The sequence below is a fragment of the Mustelus asterias genome, chromosome 1, assembly GCF_964213995.1.
Source record: "Mustelus asterias chromosome 1, sMusAst1.hap1.1, whole genome shotgun sequence".
In the NCBI taxonomy this organism is placed as follows: domain Eukaryota; kingdom Metazoa; phylum Chordata; class Chondrichthyes; order Carcharhiniformes; family Triakidae; genus Mustelus; species Mustelus asterias.
Genome location: NC_135801.1, coordinates 12,797,388 through 12,820,128, shown reverse-complemented (window position 1 = coordinate 12,820,128; position 22,741 = coordinate 12,797,388). Strand labels below are relative to the sequence as shown.

Here is a 22,741-nt window from a genome sequence, read left to right as displayed (position 1 = left end):
CAGAGCATCTTACCCAGGCCCACCTCTGGCCCTATCACTGTAACCCCACACATTTACCCCGCTAATCCCCCTAACCCTCACATCTCTGGACACTAAGGGATAATTTAGCATGGTCATTCCAGCTAACCTGCACATCTTTGGAGTGTGGGAGGAAACCGGAGCACCCGGAGGAAACCCACACAGACATGGGGAGAATGTACAAAGTCCCCACAGACAGTCACCCAAGGCTGGAATTGAATCCTGGTCCCTGACAGGACCAGGTAGCAGTGCTAACCACTGTGCCACCTGCCGCCAGTTATAGCCACTCAACTCTTGACTCTAGACTTGAGTGGTTTCTCTCAACTGGGCGGCACGGTAGCACAGTGGTTAGCACTGCTGCTTCACAGCTCCAGAGACCCGGGTTCGATTCCCGGCTTGGGTCACTGTCTGTGTGGAGTTTGCACATTCTCCTCGTGTCTGCGTGGGTTTCCTCCGGGTGCTCCGGTTTCCTCCCACAGTCCAAAGATATGCAGGTTAGGTTGATTGGCCATGCTAAAAAAATGCCCCTTAGTGTCCTGGGATGCGTGGATTAGCGGGTAAAATATGTAGGGATATGGGGGTCGGGCCTGGGATTGTGGTCGGTGCAGACTAGATGGGCCGAATGGCCTCTTTCTGTACTGTAGGGTTTCTATGTTTCTTTCTATGTAACTCTGGACTCATCGGATGCACAGTATTGTGAGTGTGGTCTAACCAAGATTCTGCACAATTTTAACATCACTTCACTGCTTTTCAGTTCCGGTCCCTTGAGAAATGAACCCTCCTGCTTGTGTTGTCTTTATTTTAAGGGCTTATTAAGCTGTGTCACTACTTTTGGTGATTAGTTCCCTTTGTTCCTCTGTCCCATTTATATGTGAGCTCTAAGGGTAAGTGGTGGCAGGCTGTTGGTCTACCAAAGACAATCTTCAACCAATGTACACCCGACACTCACCGACAGGTGCATGCGGCAGCACTGGCCACCTGAGTCGATGGTTAGAAAGAATGCAAACAAAGACAGAACACTAGAGATGGGAGCAGGGAATTGGCATCCGGACCGTCAAGCCTGCTCCGCCATTCAACTCGATCATGGCGGATCGTGGGCTTTTCCGTCCACTCTCCAAATCCAGTGGTTCCCCAAAGGACCAATCATCCGTCTATCTCAACCTTAAATATAGGCAATAATGGATCATTCGCAAAGACTTGCATTTATATAGCAACTTTCACATTCTTGGGACATGCCAAAGCGCTTTGCAGCCAAATAAAGCACTTTTGAAATATTGTCAGTGTTGTGATGCAGTCAACTTGTGCAAAGCAATGAGATAAATGACCTGCTTTAGGTATTGGTTTATCAGGAAACATTGTCTGGAAAACCGAGAGAGTTCTCTTCGTTGGGATCCCTGGTGGGATTTCTTACACCTACCTGAGGGCCTTGGTTTGACCACTCGATAGAAAGATCGCATATCATTCAATAGAATCATAGAATCCCTTCAGTACAGAAGGAGGCCATTCAGCCCATCGAGCCTGCTCCAACAACAATCCCACTCAGACCCGTAATCCTCGATATGGACCGGGACAACTGCCGTTCTTCAAACAGTGCCATGGGATCCTTTACATCCAAATGATAGGACAGACATGGCCTCAATTTAACATCGCATTCCACAAATGGTGTGTCTGACAGTGCAACACACACCTCAGTACAGCAGGGGAGTGTGTTGAGTAGCAGGGACCTTGGTTGATCCCCTAGCCCGGGAATGTAAAAGTTAATTTCAACACCTCCAACAACAGCTTCAAAAATCAACCAGCTCAGCACCGGCCAGAATCTGACCCTTCAACCCTCCCAAACTTCTTGGCCAAGGATCCTGTGTAACATATGACCAGGAAAGCACAGCCGCACAAACAGAATAATGTGTGGTAGGAGCCTTGAGTGGTTTCTCTCAAAAATTGCTTTATTTTTACTACTGTGTAATTATTGTAGCAGACTGTGAAATTAATAAGGTCTAGCTTACTGCATAACTCTGTATTGTCAATTTAAGTTTTTAAAGTTAAGTTTATTTATTAGTGTCGCAAGTAGACTTACATTAATATTGCAATTAAGTTCCTGTGAAAATCCCCACTCGGATGCCTGTTCGGGTACACTGAGGGAGAATTTAGCATGGTCAATGCACCTAATCAGCACATCTTTCGGACTGTGGGAGGAAACTGGAGCACCCAGAGGAAACCCATGCAGACACGGGGAGAACATGCAAACTCTGCACAGACAGTGACCCAATCTGGGAATCGAACCCGAGTCCCTGGCGCTGTGAGGCAGCAGTGCTAACCACTGTGCCACCATTTCTCCACAGAAGTAAAAGGACATCTGCAATGTACTTCCCAGAGAGAGCACAACAGTTCAATATTCAGTCCTTGTCTGGGCTGAGTTGTTTGAACCAGTTTGTGGGGGGGTGGATCGCTACAGCTGATCTAGAATGGGGGAGGTCTTGTGGCACAGTGGGTAGTGTCTCTGCCTCTAAGCCAGAAGCCAGAAGATTTGAGTTCCTCCCCAGGACTTGATGGCCAAGGAAGGTGCGTTCATAACATGGTCAAACAGGTTGAGTGTCAAATCCTTCCAAACACGCCATGGCTGGTGGTAAGAGCGGGAGAGACTCCTGGTCGGCCACGCTTGATGTGGAGTCGCACCCCCTCAATCTACAAGCCCATTGGTGACAGACTAGTGGACTGTTCCGGAAATTACTAACTATGGAAACAGAAAATCTGCCTTGGAGCAACAGTAGGTGCGGGAAGGGAATTAGAATTGGATCTAGAGAGGCGGGATAAAATCAATCGGGGTTCACCAGACCCCGGGGATGAGAGGATTGTCTTGTGCTGCATTGCTGAGTAAATTCAATCCATATTCTCTGGAGTTTAGAAGGATGAGTGGTGATCTCTTTGAACCATGCTGTTGGGGCTGCACAAGGTGGATACTGAAAGGCGTCTTGTGCAGGCTGGGGGATCTAGATCACAGGGGATGCAGTCTCAGGATAAGAGGACTATCATTTATCACTGTAATGTGGAGAAACTTCTTAATTCAAAGGGTTGTGGATCGTTGGAATCTCCCCCTCAGAGGGTTGTGGGTACTCCGTCATGGAATACATTTAAGGCTGGGAATGAAGGGATATATTGAGCGAGCGGGAAAGTGGATTGGAGCCCAAGATCAGCCATGATCTTACTAAATAGTGGAGCAGGCTTGACTGGCCATATAGTCCACTCCTGCTCCAGTTTCTTGTACTCTTGTGCTATCGCTCCTCAACGTTGACCGGTGACTCATACTGGGAAGCGCATTAAAGCGGAGACAGGGTTGGATGAGGATATGATTCCTGCATTGGAAGAACAGCCTCCCCCTCCCTCCATCACTCCACTCCCCATCAGCCCCCAGCCTGAGCGCACTTGCTGAGTGATGCGCGATTAATCCACTCGGGAGGCTGGATCGTACCCGGGAATAAAGGCTTTTATTCGCAACAAGAATAGAGCATACTGCTTGACAATACAATCCCAGACTAAAGGGTCACGAGGAAGTGCAGTGACCTTTATACTCCTATAGGAAGGCGGAGCCAAACGGAGTGTACCACAGAACAATGCTAACAGGTGGAACACCCCAACCCTAACCCCAACAGTAACAAGAGTAACATATGTACAAGTACCCATAGTGGTAACCATCTATGGTTCAGTACCCATAGTGGTAACCATCTATGGTTCAGTGCCCATAGTGGTAACCATCTATGGTTCAGTGCCCATAGTGGTAACCATCTATGGTTCACCACACTGAGTTACCCGAGGAGCCTAATCTCAGCGTGCGACAGTGACCGAGGAGGAGGATGGAGAGGAAAACCAGGAGGAGAAAGAAGAAGAAGAAAGACTGGGGAGATGAAGCCGCGGAGAGGGAGCGAGGAGAAACGGGCTGCCCCCCGCTTCTGAAAATAAATTGCAGGAATTTGGCGGGGGTTTTGTTTTTCTCTACGGTGTAAGAAAAGAAGTGCTTAAAGTTTGTGTTTTCTTTCTTGGATGAATCTTTCCTCCCCGTATATTCACTTGTTTATTTCCTTCTCGCAGGCCACTCACCAAAACTCCTGCTGCTCCAGCCAGGAGAGCAGGATGGGTTGGGCCACAGACTTCTCCGCGATTGTCAGCAGCGCTGTTCCATCATCAGCCAACAGAAAGCCCAGGTCAAGTGGGGAGAGCCAGACGATGTCAGTTTTTTCCCTCCCCCGGAGATGGAACGTCTCACTTCTAAGTGGTGCTCCATCTAGCAGCCCACCTGGAAAACAAAAACTGACACACACACAAAATAATAAAAAAAACACTCACCCGACTTGAGACGGACGGTTCTGAGTGGCGGGAAGCTCCAGGACTCGGAACTTGGGACCTTGCGGTTGGAATTTAAGCACTCAACGACTGAAGCGACTGGGGCTGCTGTCGAGACTATCGTTTTAATTTGATCTTGCTGCTGGAAGACCCCCTCCCCAACTGGCTCCCAAACTATCCCTTTCCTTTGACGAAGGAAGCTCTGGCCAAGGGTCATCCTGACTTGAAACGTGTTGGCTCTATTCTCTCTCCACAGATGCTGTCAGACCTGCTGAGTTTCACCAGCATTTTCTGTTTTCGTTTCAGATTCCAGCGTCCGCAATATTTTTGCCTCTATCCCTTTCCCTTCCCGCTCTTACCGACGAGGTTCTTGCCGCATAGGTTGCGCTTTGCACCGGACCCTGTCCTTGGCCTGAAGTGAAACCGGCGCCCTTCGTGTGCGTAAAGACGCAAAGAGAGTGTCCTTCTCAATCATCTTGCACGTGTGCTGTAGTGAGGAATTGAGGACAATCAGCTTATTTGTTTTTTTCTTTTTTGTAAAGACTTTTTTTTAAACCTGGAAGCACATTCTCCACGGATTCTCAGCTCCCTACTAGGGTACGCATGCATAGCCATTGCTTTATGTACTTGGGATACCGAAAATGGGATTGGAGGATACCAAGACCAATATGGTTCCAATGACATAGTTTGGCAAAATAAAAAGGAAATTTGTACCATTCCCCACCTTGACTGCTCCCATTACCTGTCCCCCCGCGGCCAGAGTCTGGTTGCTACCGCTTCTGACCATGTATATTGCACTTAATTGTCCACCTCCCGGCAACACCACGATGCCACCACCACCAGTGGCGCATTGTTCTTGGCGATTGGGACCCGTGATTCAGAGGAGGTCGACTTAATCCTGCCAGTGTCTCTCCCCCACCACCCACCGTCCTCACAGAGGGTGGGCTGACCCCGTACGGTGGTCCCACTGACCTGGCATGGTCAGGGACACAATTTTTAAACCCCGGGATCGAGGGCTGGTGGGTCAGGGCCCCTGCCGCCGCCCTGGGACACCTCCAGGCTTCTCCTGCAGAGCAGCTGCAGGATGGCTTTATTTAAAAAGAGAGAGAGAGAGAAAAAAACTGGAACAAAATATTAAATGGTGTCTTTTCATTAATGAGTGTTTTGATTGAACTGATGGGACAGATTTGTGGCAAAGAATATCTTTCACATTGCAGGCACAGCAGGGATTTTGGAGTAAGCTTTCTTGTGAGCTGTGTCATTATACTTATTCCTTTTAAAGCAGATTTGGAATTTTAAAAATAAAGTCAAAAGCTGTTTTTTTTTTAGCTTTTAGTGTGGTTTATTTATCCATTATTCACGTTGAGGCTCTATAAATCTTCTTTTGTGACATAAGGGAGTGTAGTGGTTATGCTACTGAGTTTTAGTCATTGAGAGGCCTTGACTTAATCTGAGAGGCCGTGAGTTTAAAACTGGCAACACGAGTTCATGTTTCTAAAATATCAGGAAAATAATTGGCTGTCGGATTGTCGCAAGAGTCCAAATGGTTCACTAAGTTTAAGTTTATTTATTATTGTCGCAAGTAGGCTTTCATCAATGAGGTTGCTGTGAAAATCCCCCAGTTGCCACACTCCGCCACCACCTGTTCGGATGCACTGAGGGAGAATTTAGCATGGCCAATGCACCTAACCAGCACGTCTTTCGGACTGTGGGAGGAAACTGGAGCACCCGGAAGGGACCCACACAGACAATGTGCAGACTCCGCACAGACAGTGACCCAAGCTGGGAGTCGAACCCGAGTCCCTGGCGCTGTGAGGCAGCAGTGCTAACCGACTGTGCCACCGTGCCGCTCAGAGGGAGGAGAAATTTGCCATCCTTACCTACTCTGACCCATATGTGGCTCCAGTCCCACAGCCAACATGGTTTGCCCTCTGAAGTGGCCTTACTAAGCCCCTCAGCAACTCAGGACGAGCAGTAAAGGCTGGCATTACCAATGACGTCCAAATCCTGAGAGTGATTAAGAGAAAAACAAAGATCTTTTTCATGGGAAACCCAAATGGCAAAAAAAAAGCAAGTGAAAGTATTCCGGCTCCACTTTGAGCCTCCCAAACGTTAGGGTTCTGCTGAAATTGAAGGATAATTGCTATTGGATGCAGCAGATGTGGAAATTGTTGTTACAATTGTAAACGGTTTTGGTGAGACCACATCTGGATTATTGTGTCCAGTTTTGGTCTCCTTATTTGAGGAAGGATGTGGTGGCATTGGAGACAGTTCAGAGGAGGTTCACCAGATTGATTCCAGGGCTGAAAGGGTTGACGTTTGAGGAGAGGTTAAACAGTTTGGAGTTTAGAAGGATAAGCGGGTATCTGATCAAGGTATATAAACATTTTTAAGGGATTGATAAAATAAATGTAGACCAAATGTTTCCTCTTATGGGGCAATCTCGAACAAGAGGTCACAGGTGTAGGATGAGAGGCGGTAGATTTAAAACTGAGATGAGGAGGAACTACTTCTCGCAGAGGGTGGTGAATTTGTGGAACTCGCTGCCCCATCGCGCGGTGGAGTCTGAATCGTAGAATGGTTTCAAGAAGGAGATGGATATATTTCCAATGAAAAAAGGGGATAAGGGGAACAGGTGGGGAGGTGGATTTCAGATCAGGGAGAGATCAGCCATGATCTGATTGAATGGCGGAGCAGGCTCAAAGGGCTGAATTTGCCTACTTCTGCTCCTAATTCTTATGTACAACAGAAATGCATTTCATTTCCTTTAGTGGGGAAACCCATTCTTCGCTGCGAATGGGAAGCAGTTTTGTATTGCCTTGTGTGTTGCTTTTGCTGCTGTGAAATTTCTGGTTGGAAGTCTTAGAGGCCTTTTCCTCCACAGGAAGTGAAGTGTTTTCATGTGAAGCTGACGGGAAAGCCTTCCTGGGAAGAGTAACCCATGGCCCATCTCAGGGGTCATATGGGATGCGATAAGGGACACAAGATGGGGCGGCACGGTGGCACAGTGGTTAGCACCGCTGCCTCACAGTGCCAGGGACCCTGGTTCAATTCCTGGCTCGGGTCACTGTCTGTGTGGAGTTTGCATGTTCTCCCCGTGTCTGTGTGGGTTTCCTCCGGGTGCTCCAGTTTCCTCCCACAGTCCAAAGAGTGCGGGTTAGGTGGATTGGCCATGCTAAATTGCCCATTAGTGTCCTGGGATGCGTAGGTTAGAGGGATTAGTTGAGTAAATGTGTGGGGTAGTGGGGAGAAGGCCTTGGTGGGATTATTGTCGGTGCAGACTCGATGGGCTGAATGGCCTTCTTCTGCACTGTAGGGTTTCTATGATTGTCTATGAAGCTAAACCTGCTCCCATTGATTTCACCGTCAATGTCTTCTCGGTTCTGTAATCGGAAAGCTTAGCTTCGCCGACTTGTCCCCAAGCACAAGCTATCGACAAGATCACTGCCTTTGCCAATCTGTGGCTGTGTGTGTGTCAGGGTCGGGGCGGGGGGAGGGTTTCTCCACGTTCCCCTTCCAGTTGGAAATCCAATTCAAGATGGCGCCAAGCCAAGGATGCGTGTACAATCATTCCGTCGTCACCAGCGCCTGCTATTTGTCGTTACCCAGTTCCCGATGCATTTGTGTGCAGGGCGCAGCGTCAGAGCTGCATTTCAACAGAGCCCTCACGCTCCAGAGGGGGCGGCTGTCGCTGTATTTTCATTTCCATGGTGGTCACTGGTGGTGATGGTATTTTTTGGTGAAATCGGATTCCGGTCACTCAAGGACGAATCGAAAACTCCCGTGGTGCGCTTCCTGACAAAAGATTTAATAAAATTGTGTAAAAATAAAATAAATAATTTGTTGGAACATCCTCCTGGGGTTTTTTTTTCGATGCACACTCGAAAGGTACACTTGGAATTCTTCTTCAGTCTGTCAACTCTTCCTCTATCAGCAACCAGTCCAAACTGAGGAAATCAGGAAGTCTTGCGGAGAATCTAGGTGGTTAGTTTAGCACAATTGAATGCTGAACCGTCTACTTCATTGCAGATCGTCCTTTATAAAAGAAAAATAAATAAAATAAAATGCATCAAACCAATAATTGCTGTGGTTTCTTGCAGTTATAGGAGGCCACGGCTTTATATGTGAATGTAGTGCCATTTTGTTGTTTTAAAACTCTGTGATACACCTTAAAGTCTTGCTTTCTCACCCCCTTTTCTTTTTAACTTTGCATTTGCATGTCAGTGATTCTTCCAGAGGGTAAGGTCTGGCTTTACTTGAAAGGTTGGCTGACTAAATACACAATGTAATGGTAAAGTCGCCATTGCCCCAGATGAAGGACGCGCACGGTAGCACAGTGGTTGGCACTGCTGCCTCACAGCGCCAGGGATCCGGGTTTGATTCCGGCCTTGGGTCACTGTCTGTGTGGAGTTTGCACGTTCTCCCCGTGTCTGCGTGGGTTTCCTTCAGATGCTCCAGTTTCCTCCCACACTCCAAAGATGCGCGGGTTGGGTTGATTGGCCATGCTAAATTGATCCTTAGTGTCAAGAGGATTAGCAGGGTAAATATCTGGGGTTGCAGGGATAGGGCCTGGGTTGGATTGTTGTTGGTGCAGGCTCGATGGGCCGAATGGCCTCCTTCTGCACTGTTGATTCTATGATTCTAAACACTCGCTCCCTCATCCAGATGATAAAGATGGAATTCCTTATGCAATATTCCTAGTTCTTTCTAATTAGGATTCTTTTCAAAATTGAGATCTATTCCTTATGGTTTATATGTGGATTTGCCCAAAAACCACTTTGGGTGGGAGATTGACTGAGATGGCAGGAGGTCAGGAGGGGAAATTCAATGCTTATGTCACATCAGTGATCCAAAGAAGGCCTTACACTGAGGCTCAGGTTTTCAAACAGTTCAGGAGAATATAAAAGCTCCTTGAAACCTATTCAAAGTGCAGGGACGAATGAGGGAGGATCTCATGGAGACTTATAAAATTCTAACAGGGCTAGACAGGGTAGATGCAGGGAGGATGTTCCCGATGGTGGGGGAGTCCAGAACCAGGGGTCACTGTCTGAGGATTCGGGGTAGACCATTTAGATGGAGATGAGAAGGCATTTCTTCACCCAAAGAGTGGTAAGTCTGTGGAATTCATTACCACAGGAAATAGTTGATTTCAAAACATTGAAAGTATTCAAGAGGCAGCTGGATATAGCACTTGGGGTGAATGGGATCAAAGGTTATGGGGAGAAAGCAGGATTAGGCTATTGAGTTCGACGATCAACCATGATCGTGATGGATGGCGGAGCAGGCTCGAAGGGCCGAATGGTCTCCTGCTCCTATCTTCTATGTTTCTATCCCCTGCCATCCTGGCCAACATACCTCCCTCCCAGTGTAGATTTACCAGAATGGTACCTGGACTCCAAGTATTAAATTTTAAGGAGAGATTGTATAAATTAGGGTTCTCTTGCCTGCAATTTGGATGATTAACTGTTGATTTGATTGAAATTTTTAAGCTATTAAGAAGGACTAATGGTGTAAATGGAGAGAACTGTTTCCATTGCTTGGGGAATCAATGGCGGGGACACAGAAAAATTGGAGTCAGATCTTTCAGTAGAGTTGGGAAATACTGCCTCACATAAAGGGTGGTTGAAGTTTGGAATTCACTTCAGTAAATGGGGGGTTGTTGTTGGGTCAATTATTAATCTTCAGTCTGAGATTGATAGATTCCCGTTAACCAGATGTATTAAGGAATGTTGGGGAAATATAAGTAAAGAAACATAGAAAATCGAAACAGCAATAGGCCATTCAGCTGTTCGAGCCTGCTCCACCATTCATTTTGATCATGGCTGATCATTCTCCCCGTGTCTGCGTGAGTTTCCTCCGGGTGTTCTGGTTTCCTCCCACAGTCCAAAGATGTGCGGGTTAGGTTGAATGGCCAGGCTCAATTGCCCCTTAGTGTCAGGAGTACTTGCTAGGGTAAATGCATGGGGTTTTGGGGATAGGGTCTGGGTGGGATTGTGGTCGGTGCAGACTTGATGGGCCGAATGGCCACAAAGAACAAAGAACAGTACAGCACAGGAAACAGGTCCTTCGGCCCTCCAAGCCTGTGCCGCTCCTTGGTCCAACTAGACCAATCGTTTGTGTCCCTCCATTCCCAGGCTGCTCATGTGACTATCCAGGTAAGTCTTAAACGATGCCAGCGTGCCTGCCTCCACCACCCTACTTGGCAGCGCATTCCAGGCCCCCACCACTCTCTGTGTAAAAAACATCCCTCTAATATCTGAGTTATACTTCGCCCCTCTCACCTTGAGCCCGTGACCCCTCGTGAACGTCACTTCTGATCTGGGAAAAAGCTTCCCACCGTTCACCCTATCTATCCCCTTCATAAGCCTCCTTCTGCACTGCAGGATTCTATGATTCTATGATCATAAAAATTCAACATCCTGATCCCATCTCCCCACCCCCCATGATCCCTTTAGCCCCAAGAGCTATATCTAATTCTTGAAATCACACAACGTTTTGGCCTCAATTATTTTCTGTAGTGATGAATTCCACACATTCACCGCCCTCTGGGTGAAGAAATTTCTCAATTTTCAGCGGATGGGAACGTCAGACGGGAGCGAAACATCCAACAGGGATTATGTCACAAATCAACCATGATCTCACTGAATAGTGGAGCAGGTTCTGGGGGTGGGGACGGGGGGGGTTAACCGATCCCTTTCCATTCCTGTGCACATAGCCAACAACATCAATAACAATTCTACAATTAAAATGAAAAACTGTATTTATCTAATGCCTTTCATTAGGGGCAGCACGGTGGCACAATGTTAGCCCTGCTGCCTCACAGCACCAAGGACCCGGGTTCGATTCCCGGCTTGGGTCACTGTCTGTGCGGAGTCTGCACGCTCTCCCCGTGTCTGCGTGCGTTTCTTCCCGGTGCTCCAGTTTCCTCCTACACTCCAAAGATGTGCGGGTTAGGTGGATTGGCCGTGCTAAGTTGACTCTTGGTGTCAGGGGAATTAGCAGGGTAAATATGTGGGGTTACGGGGATAGGGCCTGGGTGGGATTGTTTTGGGTGCAGGCTCGATGGGCCGAATGGCCTCCTTCTGCACTGTTGGGATCTATGAATATTCATTGCCATGGGACATTTCAACGTGCTTTACAGCTGATGAAGTATTTGTGAAGTGTAGTCACTGTTGTAACATAAAGAAAGCAGCAATCAGTTTGCACACAGCACAGTTAGCTCCCACAAACGCAATGTGATGATGACCGGATAATCTACTTCTGTTTTTTGTGATGTTGACTCGGGGATAAATATTGCTGAGGACACCGGGGATATTTCCCTGCTCTTCTTCAAAGCAGTACCGAGGGATCTTTGACATCAAACGCAAAGGATAGTGAGGGCCTCAGTAACACTGCATGCAGTAGACAGCCTCCCTATCAGTACAGCATTAGGAGTGTCAACCTTAATGTCCATGGTCATGTCCTGGATTAAGACTTGAACCCACAGCCTTGCTGCCAACAGAGCCAAGGAGAAGGTCTTCCGCACCCGTTTTCAGCGGATGGGGAAAGCCAGATAGGGCAAAGCATCCAACGGGGAGTCCCAAAACATTTTTTACACTGGTGAGATTCCCCATTGAGATTGCCAATGATGTAATGGGATTCCCACCATGAAAGGTGTGGAACCCCATTCGCAGACCTTGCACATCATTAGCTGGCCTCCCCACTGCAACATCCCCCGATGTAGAGAAGCCACCCCCTCTCCACCCCCCCCCCCCCCCCTCTCTCTCTCTCTCCCCCCCCACCTCCAGTATAATGGCACGTCGGTCGGGTTTAAGAGCCAGCCCGGAAGCACACAGATAAGAACAGCCCCCCGGAGGGAGGGGGCCATGCGTGGGCAATACCCTGGCACTGCTCCCTGGCACATTCCCTGTCAGCAGTCATGGGACTCACACCTAACATTTTCTTTCTCTCGTGTTCAAAAATGCGGCGGGAAAACCCAGCTGGTGGGCTGCCCTCTGCTCCTCTCACCTGAGACAACATTGAGCAGAAAAATCGAAGAATTGAGTTTGCTATGCTGCCAGCAGTCTTTAATTTGACACTGTAATAATAGTTAACATTAAAAAATGTGAGTTAATAGAGAGAGAAACAGGTTTGACACACAAATACATTAATGCAACTTAATATACACCTGGTGTGATAACCCCTGTGATTTCCATGGGGAATCTCGAATTGATCTCCCTCTGGGGCTTGTTGAATATGAGTTTCCTTGGTAACCGGCAATGGACTGCTTGGATGGAACTCTGACCTCACCAGAGCCCTTCATAAGGCAGACACCAGGAAGGGGCTGCAGAAATGTTGTCCCGGGTGGGGCCTGTGTGTGTACGCCATGGAGTAGTGGCTTAATTTTGTGTTTAACAATAAATAACATTCCTTTCCAGTCAGGCTTCCAGATTCCCATCTTAGGAGTTCATTGACACCAATGTTGAGTGAGCAATTAATTGCAAAACTAGTCCAAGCAAGCCATACAAGGCAGACAGTTTAGGACAGAGATGAGGAGAAATCTCTTCACCCAGAGAGGGGTCAGCCTATGGAATTCGCTACCACAGAAAGTAGCTGAGGCCAAAACATTAAATGTTTTCAAGAAGCAGTTGGATATGGGTCTTGAGGCTAAAGGGGATCAGAGGATATTGGGGGAAAGCAGGAACAGGCTACTGAGTTGGATGATCAACCATGATCATAATTGATGGTGGAGCAGGCTCGAAGGGCCGCAAGGCCTCCTCCTGTTCCTATTTTCTATCTACAGAAGACCCATGAGTTGCATGAAAACAGGTAGCCCATAGGACTGTAAACTGTACATAGCCTGTAATGTCCTAATATATAATCATGATTGCTTCATAATACTGTCATAACAGCCTGTTGTCTAGCCTTGAACTTCAGTATCGATTACCTATAAATGAAAAAGTACAAGTTGTGGGTGCTTGATTTATCTGACCTGGGAGGAAAGAGATGGTAAGTTCTACAAATCCCAAACCAAAGCAGCAACTTCTGACAATGTCCAGGCGGACAGCGAGGCCATGCCGGTGGAGAAGATAGATGGCTCGATGATCCAGGTAGAGGAGGGAGATGCCAAAGCAATGCTTCGATGGAGGGTCAATATTTGAAACATTTGGTGGGAGTTTTTGGCCTCGCTCATCCCGAAACCGTAAAATCCTGCCCCAGGTCAACAGACCTTCCCATGGTCCGCCCCTCGCCTGCCCCGATCCCTGTGGCGGGCGGGCCGGTAACATTCCAGCCATTCACCTACCAAGTGAATAGGGGTTAAGGGAGTTAAAATCAGGGCTCTTCTGCATTTGGTTCACTAGGTGCCCGATCTGCTAAAAGTTGGCTGCAATTAATGTTGAGGAGCTGGCACTCTGGGTGGTGCAGGGATATTGAGGAGCTGGCACTCTGGGTGGTGCAGGGATATTGAAGAGCTGGCATCCTGGGTGGTTTAAGGGATATTGCGGAACGGGTGCCCTGGGTGGCGCAGGGAGTTAAAGCATTCAATGTTTCCTCCATTTTAAATTTGCATGGTGCCATTACTTTTGATGCTGGGTTCTAAGCCAGGCTCATCCAATGCAATGAAAGTGCTGAATGTAAATAAAGTTAACCTAGAAGAGTGTGAGTTCAATCTAATGTCGGCCCAGTTCCCTTAGAAGGTGCAAATCCATAGCAGAGAATGACTAACTACATGTAGCTCGTACAGACTGACATAAAGCGGGCATTCTTCCCCTGAAAACCAATAACAATTATACTAGAACCAAAGCAAATCCTTTTCTGTTTGGATTTTAATCACGATGGCTGGAATTTTCCGGCCATTCGCGGCCCACCACTGCCAGCGAGGACGGAGAATTTGGTGCTCAGCCAAATCTCCATTCACTGCAACGGGACCAGAGAATCCCGCCGGCGTGAACGCCCAGAGAATCCCGGCCATTGTTAAAGGAACTTGTCTACTTTTGGAGAATACATACTCAGGATAGATGTACTGGTATTCAAAATTATGAGGAGTTTTTGACAGAGCAGGTCAGTGAGAGATGTTTTCCTCTGGCAAGTCTAACCAGAGGTTAAGGATTGAAAATAATGTGAATGAACCAGAGGGAGATTAGAACTAATTTGCAAGGTTATGGGGAGAAAGCTGGGCACAACCTCAGGCTAAAGGGACGATCATTTAAAACTGAGATGAGGTGGAATTTCTTCAGCCGGAGAGTGGTGAATCTGTGGAATGCTTTGCCGCAGAAGGCTGTGGAGGCCAGGTCACTGAGTGTCTTTAAGACAGAGATAGATAGATTTTTGATTAATAAGGGGTCAGGGGTTATGGGGAAAAGGCAGGAGAATGGGGATGAGAAAAATATCAGCCATGATTGAGTGGTGGAGCAGACTCAATGGGCCAAGTGGCCTAATTCTCCTCCTATGTCTTATGGTCTTACATGGGATTAATTTGGACAACTCTTCAAAGAGGTCACAAAAGGTCAAATGATCCCCATTTGTCGTATAACGGTCTATCTATTACTCTGCATTACTAAACTGCAATAGAGCTTCCAACCATGTTTAATACATCCAACCAGTGGAGTAGACAATGTGGTGGAGGGTCACATTCCAGCTCTCCCGAAACATTTGTCTCCTTACTTGAGAAAGGATGTAGTGGCATTAGAGGTGGTTCAGAGGAGGTCCACTGGATTGATTCCAAAGATGTGGGGTTTGTCTTATGAAGAGAGATTGGGCAGTTTAGGCCTATACTCTCAAGTTTAAAAGAATGAGAGGAGATCTAATTGAGGCATATAAAATGATAAAAGGTATTGACAAAGTAGAAGTGGAGCGGATGCTTCCTGTTGTGGGGAAGTCTAGAACAAGAGGTCATATTTTAGGATAAAGGATAGCAGATTTAAAACAGAGATGAGGGGAAACTACTTCTCTCAAAGGTTCGTGAATCTGTGGAATTCATTACTCCAGGGTGCAGTGGATGCCAGACACTGAGTACATTTAAGGAGGAGATGGACAGATTTTTAATTAGTGATGGGCTGAAGGGTTATGGAGAACGGGCAGGAAAGTGGAGTTGAGGCTGAGATGAGATCAGCCATGATCGAACTGAATGGCGGAGCAGGCTCAAGGGGCTGAATGGCCTACTCCTGCTCCTTGTTCTTATGTTCTTATGTTCTCTATGTAGGAATCATTATTGCAGGAAAGGAAGCCCTTGGTCGGCGATTACTTTTATTATTGAGGAAACTAGCCTCTGTGTCAGGCTCCTGAAAAACTATGAAATTCAGCCCATTTAGTGAAAATCCACCTTAATTTCCTCCCAATCTCACATATGGGCGCAACTATCAACCTCCTGTTTAAGCTGTTCTTTTGACATCTTTGGATTGCATAAAATAAAGAAAGACGTCTATTTATGACCAAATCTAATCACGTGCCTGGCCATTGTTTGAAAAAGTATTATAGAGAAAGAAAGAATTTACATTTATAAAGCACTAACCACAACCATTGGGCAGCCCAATGCAATTAACAACCAATCAAATCGCTTTGACGTATGGTCGCTGTTATGGTGTAGGAGACCGAGCAGAAAACACCCCCAAACAGCCAAGGAACAAATAAAATTGCTAGCTGGGGGATTAATGGTGGCAAGGACATCGGGAAAATACTTCTGCTTAACAAATAGTGCCATAGGATAGAATCATAGACTCATGGAATCCCTACAGAGTAGAAAGAGGCCATCCAGCCCATCGAGTCGGCACCAACTCTCTGAAAGAGCAACCCACCCTCCCCTCCGCCCTATCCCCATAAAGCCCATGCATTTCCAAGGCTACTCCATCTGACCTGCACATCTTTGGACTGTGGGAGAAAACTGGAGCACCTGGAGGAAACCCACGCAGGCACGGGGAGAACGTGCAAACTCCACACAGTCACCCAAGGCTGGAATTGAACAGGGGTCCCTGGTGCTGTGAGGCAACAGTACTGACCACTGTGCTACCATATCGACCATATCATAGCATCATATAGTGCAGAAGAAACCCTTCGGCCCATTGGGTCTGCACTGACACATTAGAAACACCTGAACTCACACTTAATCCCATCTGCCAGCACTTGATTCATAGCCCTGAATGTTATGATGTGCCAAGTGCTCATTCAGATACTTTTTAAAGGATTTGAGGCCACCCGCCTCTACCACCCTCCCAGGCAGCGCATTCCAGACCATCACCACCCTCTGGGTAAAAACATTCTTCCTCACATCTTCCCTAAATGTCCTGCCTCTCACCTTGAACCTATGTCCCTCGTGACTGACCTTTCAACTAAGGGGAACAGCTGCTCCCTATCCACTCTGTCCATGTCCCTCATAATCTTGTACACCTCGTTCAGGTCACCCCTCAGTCTTCTCTGCTCCAATGAAAACAACCCAAGCCTATCCAACCTCACTTCAGAACTTAAATAAGACCATAAGACATGGGAGCAAAATTAGGCCACTCGGCCCATCGAGTCTGCTCCGTCATTCAATCATGGCTGATATTTTTCTCATCCCCATTCTCCTACCTTTTCCCCATAACCCCTGATTCCCTTATTAATCAAGAACCTATCTATCTCTGTCTTAAAGACACTCAATGACCTGGCCTCCACAGCCTTCTGTGGCAAAGAGTTCCACAGATTCACCACCCTCTGGCTGAAGATATTCCCCCTTATCTCTGCTCCATGTTCTATCCCAGGCAGCACCCTGGTGAATCTAAAGCTGGTTCCTGTGTTACAATACCAAATGTCAACTAAATGAAATAGCAGGCTGGCAATGCCAGATTGTTGGTAATCAGTGCTGATCCACCATGTACTTACAAGAGGGAGCAATATCAATTCCTGACTGGGGCAGAGATCGGATCATTCAAGTAGTGTGATATTAATCAATACAAGGTTTGGTCAAGATTTGGACTGCCTCTAGGGACATCAGTGGTGAATCTCCTCTGCACCCCCTCCAGTGCCATCACATCTTGCCTATGATGTGGCGACCAGAATTGCACATCCACCCCGAGAAGTCAGACGTCTCATCTGAAAGATTTCACTCCCTCAGTACTCCACTGAGTCTAATTACATGTTCAGCTTAATGATTTGATTTGATTTGGTTTGTTTTTGTCACATGTATTGTGATACAGTGAAAAGTATTGTTTCTTGCACACTATACAGACAAAGCATACCGTTCATAGAGAAGGAAAAGGGAGGGTGCAGAATGCCATAGATAGGATGCAGAGAAAGATCAACTTAATGTGAGGTAGGTGCCAAATCTGTAAGAGTTTGAATTAAAGCACTGTTAGAGAGTTTATAAGAGTTAGAATAAACTTTCAGAAGCATAGAACAAGAGTAAAAGGTAGAATTAGAAGGTATACTGGGCACAGCTCGCAAGAAGACGTCAAGCTCCAGCAACAGTTTTTTGAACACAACACATCTCAGGGTTAGGTTGATTGGCTATGCTAAGTTGACCCTAGAGTCAGGGGGATTAGCAGGGTAAATATGTGGGGTTACGGGAATAGGGCCTGGGTAGGGCTTGTGTTTGGTGCAGATTTGATGGGCCAAATGGCCTCCTTCTGCATTGTAGGGATTCTATGATTCTACAACCGTCTGACTTGGAGACAAGCTTCCATATTACCTTGTGAATAATTTGCTGCATTGGTCAAATGATTTACCTTGGTATCATTTATCTCTGGCAATGCTTAGGATTTTGAATCAGTTAGCTGTTTAGATTTATAATAAGAAGTCTCACATCGTCAGGTTAAAGTCCAACAGGTTTATTTGGAATCATGAGCTTTCATGAAGAAGACTGGGTAAGCATCCAAGGCGGCCTTCAAGACACACGACAACACAGAATCGCTGAACAGAACTGATAGCCAAGTTCCACACGCATGAGGACAACCTCAACCGGAATCTTGGGTTCATGTCGCACTACATGTAATTCCCACCATTTGGCCTGGGCTTGCAAAATCCTACTAACTGTCCTGGCTTGAGACAATTCATACCTCTTTAACCTGTGATTATCCCTCTCTCCAATCGCATTGTCTGTACCTGTAAAGACTTGATTACCTGTAAAGACTCGCATTCCAACCATTATCTTGCAATTATGTCTGTGTCTATATATGCCGTGTTTGTGAACCCACCTCCCCACTCACCTGATGAAGGAGCAGTGCTGCGAAAGCTCGTGATTCCAAATAAACCTGTTGGACTTTAACCTGGTGTTGTGAGACTTCTTGCTATGCCCACCCCAGTCCAACGCCGGCATCTCCACCTCATAGATTTATAATAACCTCTTCTCTTTTTCTTTCGAAGGAAAACAAAACACATTCTCGACGTGCAAAGCGAAAGCAGCGACATCAGGCCCGCTTCTGGAGATGGAGGCATGTTGACAACCTGACCTCACCTCACACGTCTGCTGTTTGCTCATCATCACCGGAATCCATGACTCCCATTCCAGGCAGATGGGGGTGGACACTGCGATGACACAGTGATCTCTTTTGGACCCGCCTTGTGGCAGGGTGACACTTGCTGTTTAACAGAACCAACCTCTCAACCTGCCCCACTCCAAAATCTACACTGCGCCCAGTTACTGGCCCAATTCCATCCACTTTTGTCAACCAATATGCCATTTGTATTTAACTCTTGCAGTTTTGGAATTACCATCTGTTCCGAGCAAATTAACTACCCCTTGGCTGGAGCACCTCAATTTACAGCAAGATTTATTAATATAAGATGCAAACATTACGAGAAAATGCTGTAGGTGTCAGACCCAAGTTTCTTTGGCCATTTAACAATAAAATGTAAATGATTCAATCTTACTTCATTTTTTTCTTAGCTGAAAATCATTTTTATCCCATTTGTTATTTTACATATTGTTTGTAGTTCTTGATGTATATTTTTAGTGATGGTCATTTTATTTTAATTAAACTAAAGAGAGCAGGAAAGTTTCTAAGAAAAAAGGCCCTTTTGTTTCCACAGAGAATATCTTTAAGAAACAAAAAGGGAAAACGCTGGAAACTCTCAGCAGGTCTGGCAGCTTCGGTAAGGAGAGAAAAGAGCTGATGTTTGGAAGCTCTGACAAAGGGTCATCTGGACTCATTCAAACAACTTACGATCCCTACAGTGCAGAAGGAAGCTATTCGGCCCACCAAGTCTGCAACGACAACAATCCCACCCAGGCCCTATCCCCGAAACCCCACATATCTACCTTGCTAATCCCTCTAACATACACATCCCGGGACACTAAGGGGCAATTTAGCATGGCCAATCAACCTAACCCACACATCTTTGGACTGTGGGAGAAAACCGCAGCATCCAGAGGAAACCCACGCAGCCAAGGGGAGAATGTGCAAATTCCACACAGACAGTTTAAAAGTTTACATTTATTAGTCACAAGTAAGGCTTACATTAACACTGCAATTAAGTCACTGTGAAATTCCCCTAGTTGCCACAGTTCAGCGCCTGTTCGGGTCAATGCACCTAACCAGCACGTCTTTCAGAGTGTGGGAGGAAATCGGAGCACCCGGAGGAAACCCACGCAGACATGGGGAGAATGTGCAAACTCCACGCAGACAGTGACCCGAGCCGGGAATCAAACCCAGGTCCCTGGAGCTGTGAAACAGCAGTGCTAACCACTGTGCCACCGTGCACCCCCCCCAAACTCGAAACGTCAGCTCTTTTCTCTCCTTACAGATGCTGCCAGACCAGCTGAGATTTTCCAGCATTTTCTCTTTTGTTTTCAGATTCCAGCATCCGCAATAATTTGCCTTTTTATCTTTAAGAAAGATGTGGTGAGATTTGCACCAAACACTGATCTCGGAGTGTCTGTATGGTAATGTATCGAGCTTGATCAATGCATGTTGGGTGGGGGAAGGGGGGGGGTGGAATTTCCATGGGGATTCTCCCCCTCGCCCATGGTAATATTAACGATAACACCATGGAAACCTTTTGAAAAGTGACATTAAAAGGATGCAGTGTCTCTCTGGTGTTTGATTACTCTTATGTTGCAGATACAGCGATGAGTGGGAGAATCCCAGTGGAAGACCCCTCACACAGTGAGAAAGGAATCATATAAGGGGGCCGGGAAGGGAGGGTACAGTCTGCTGTTAATTGCATTCCCAAGTACAGAATTGTGGACCTTATATAAGCTACGCCGTCGCACACTATCGTTTTAGAAAACTTAGCATTTGTAGTGTGTATTTTTTAAACAAACTGTTTCATGTTACGTACCCGTCTCTTTATGTTGTAATCTTCTGTTATGTTATGATCTCCTGGTTACATCTTTGTGTTATTTTCTCTGTCAACATCCTGGTGCCATGTAATTGATTAGAATATAACGGGTTCAAACCTCCTTTTTTTAAAAAAAGAGACAATGTCACAGTGGTTCAAAGCTTAATGTGTACAGAACTTATCAAAGTCAAATATGTCACGAGTTTTGCGTGTTTTTATTTTGTGGAAAAATAACCATGCAGTAAATTTGCCATTATCTGTAACCTCAAACGTGTGGAAAAAGTGAGCTAAATATTATTTGAACACCACTTCTGACTAAACAAACTGATTGCATCCTCTGTACGGTCGTAGTTTCCTTTGCTGCAACCAAGTTCGAAGCATTAACTTTGTTTTCCTCTTCACAGTCTTATGACCCAAGCCAGAAACTCCAGGGTGTTTCATGAAGACATAAGAACATAAGAACTAGGAGAAGGAGTAGGCCATCTGGCTCCTCGAGCCTGCTCCGCCATTCAATAAGATCATGGCTGATCTTTTTGTGGACTCAGCTCCACTTACCCGCCCGCTCACCATAACCCTTAGACAGCCTGGACACTAAGCTTTTACATTTGATTTCGGCATTAGGGTGAGCATAAAGTGTTTCACTTCAGGTATGATTCAAGTGACCCACTAGGAAGCGTTTATCAAACACAGTTTAGTTAAGAACAGTTAACGTATAAGATTTAGCACAATGCTTATGACTCAGAAGAATCTCATGTGATACAGTATAAACCTTAACAGCTAGCTATCTATGATGTTCCAAGTCAAACAACACCCAACAAACATACACCTCTTTCTAGGTTTGGCACAAAAAGCAAGTATGCTCACGTGATGCTGGACTTTGCAGCTTTTTAACATCTACTGGGAATTGGTCCTTTGAATGTTGGATTAAAACTCTGAGGCTTCCCAGACTTGGAGCTGTCAGCACACTTCTAAAGTTAAAGTTTTATTTATTAGTCATATGTAAGGCTGACATAAACACTGCAATGAAGTTACTGTGAAATTCCCCTAGTCGCCACAGACCGGCACCTGTTTGGGTCAATGCACCTAACCAGCACGTCTTTCAGACTGTGGGAAGAAACCGGAGCACCCGGAGGAAACCCATGCAGACACGGGGAGAATGTGCAAACTCCACACAGACAGTGACCCAAGCTGGGAATCGAACCCAGGTCCCTGGCACTGTGAAGCAGCAGTGCTAACCACTGTGCTACCGTGCCGCCCATCTCTGGGGTGACAGAGACAGAAACACATTGCCTACTTCCACTAGTTTCTAACAGCAACTCCCAGACGGCAGGGGTGGGATTCTCCAGACACACTTGCCCCAAAACTGGAAAATCCCCCCCGAGGCCAATGACCTTTGCGTGGACCCCCGTCCCCCCCATCCCCCCGCAGCTCGCTACAATTCCAAGGCGGGCAGGATGGAAGAATTCCCCCCCAGGATTTCCAACTCCAGAGAGAGGGGGAAATCAAGAGACATTGTTTTCTGTCTCCAGTCCAAACAGCACCTGAGAAAAACGAAACTAAAACCATTGAGTTTTCTGTGAAAAAGAAACGTCCCCAGGCAACACTTAACCTGTCAATCATGCTCCACCCAGCAATTCCAAAAGGATCATAAAACCCCAGGACACTGCATTAGGCCAGATTAAAAATAAACATGATGCCCACTATATTACTTCAGTAACAATTAGTGACACTGGCTGCAGACAAAATGGTGCCAATAAAATGCTTTTTTAAAAAAAAATTATTCTTTTGTGGGACATGGCTGGCTGGCCAGCGTTTATTGTCCATTCCTAGTTGCCCTTGGAGGGCAGTTGAGAGTCAACCACATTGCTGTGGCTCTGGAGTCACATATAGGCCAGACCAGGTAAAGACGGCAGATTGTCCCATTGATAAGACGCAGCATGGGTTCATGAAGGGCAGGTCATGTTTGACTAATTTGGTGGAATTCTTTGAGAACATTATATGTGCAGTGGACAATGGGGAACCTGTGGATGTGGTGTACCTGGATTTCCAGAAGGCATTTGACAAGGTGCCACACCAAAGACTGCTACATAAGATAAAGGTGCAGTGTTACGGGTAATGTATTAGCATGGATAGAGGATTGGTTAACTAACAGGAAGCA

The 22,741-nt window shown here is 46.5% G+C and overlaps 1 protein-coding gene across 3 annotated transcripts in view; it reads left to right on the top strand.

Moving 5' to 3' along the window:
* lef1 (lymphoid enhancer-binding factor 1) overlaps window positions 1-19,165 on the top strand; it is a 182,020-nt gene extending 162,855 nt beyond the window's left edge. The window contains exons 10-11 of one of the 3 annotated variants that reach the window (XM_078209359.1): window positions 4,102-4,242; window positions 18,667-18,743. In XM_078209359.1, the coding sequence (XP_078065485.1) occupies window positions 4,102-4,242; window positions 18,667-18,743 (218 nt within the window). Of the gene's footprint in view, window positions 1-4,101; window positions 5,681-18,666 lie in introns of those variants that run through there. The other 2 variants (XM_078209350.1, XM_078209341.1) reach the window with 2 other exon arrangements.
* Window positions 19,166-22,741: the final 3,576 nt, after the last annotated feature.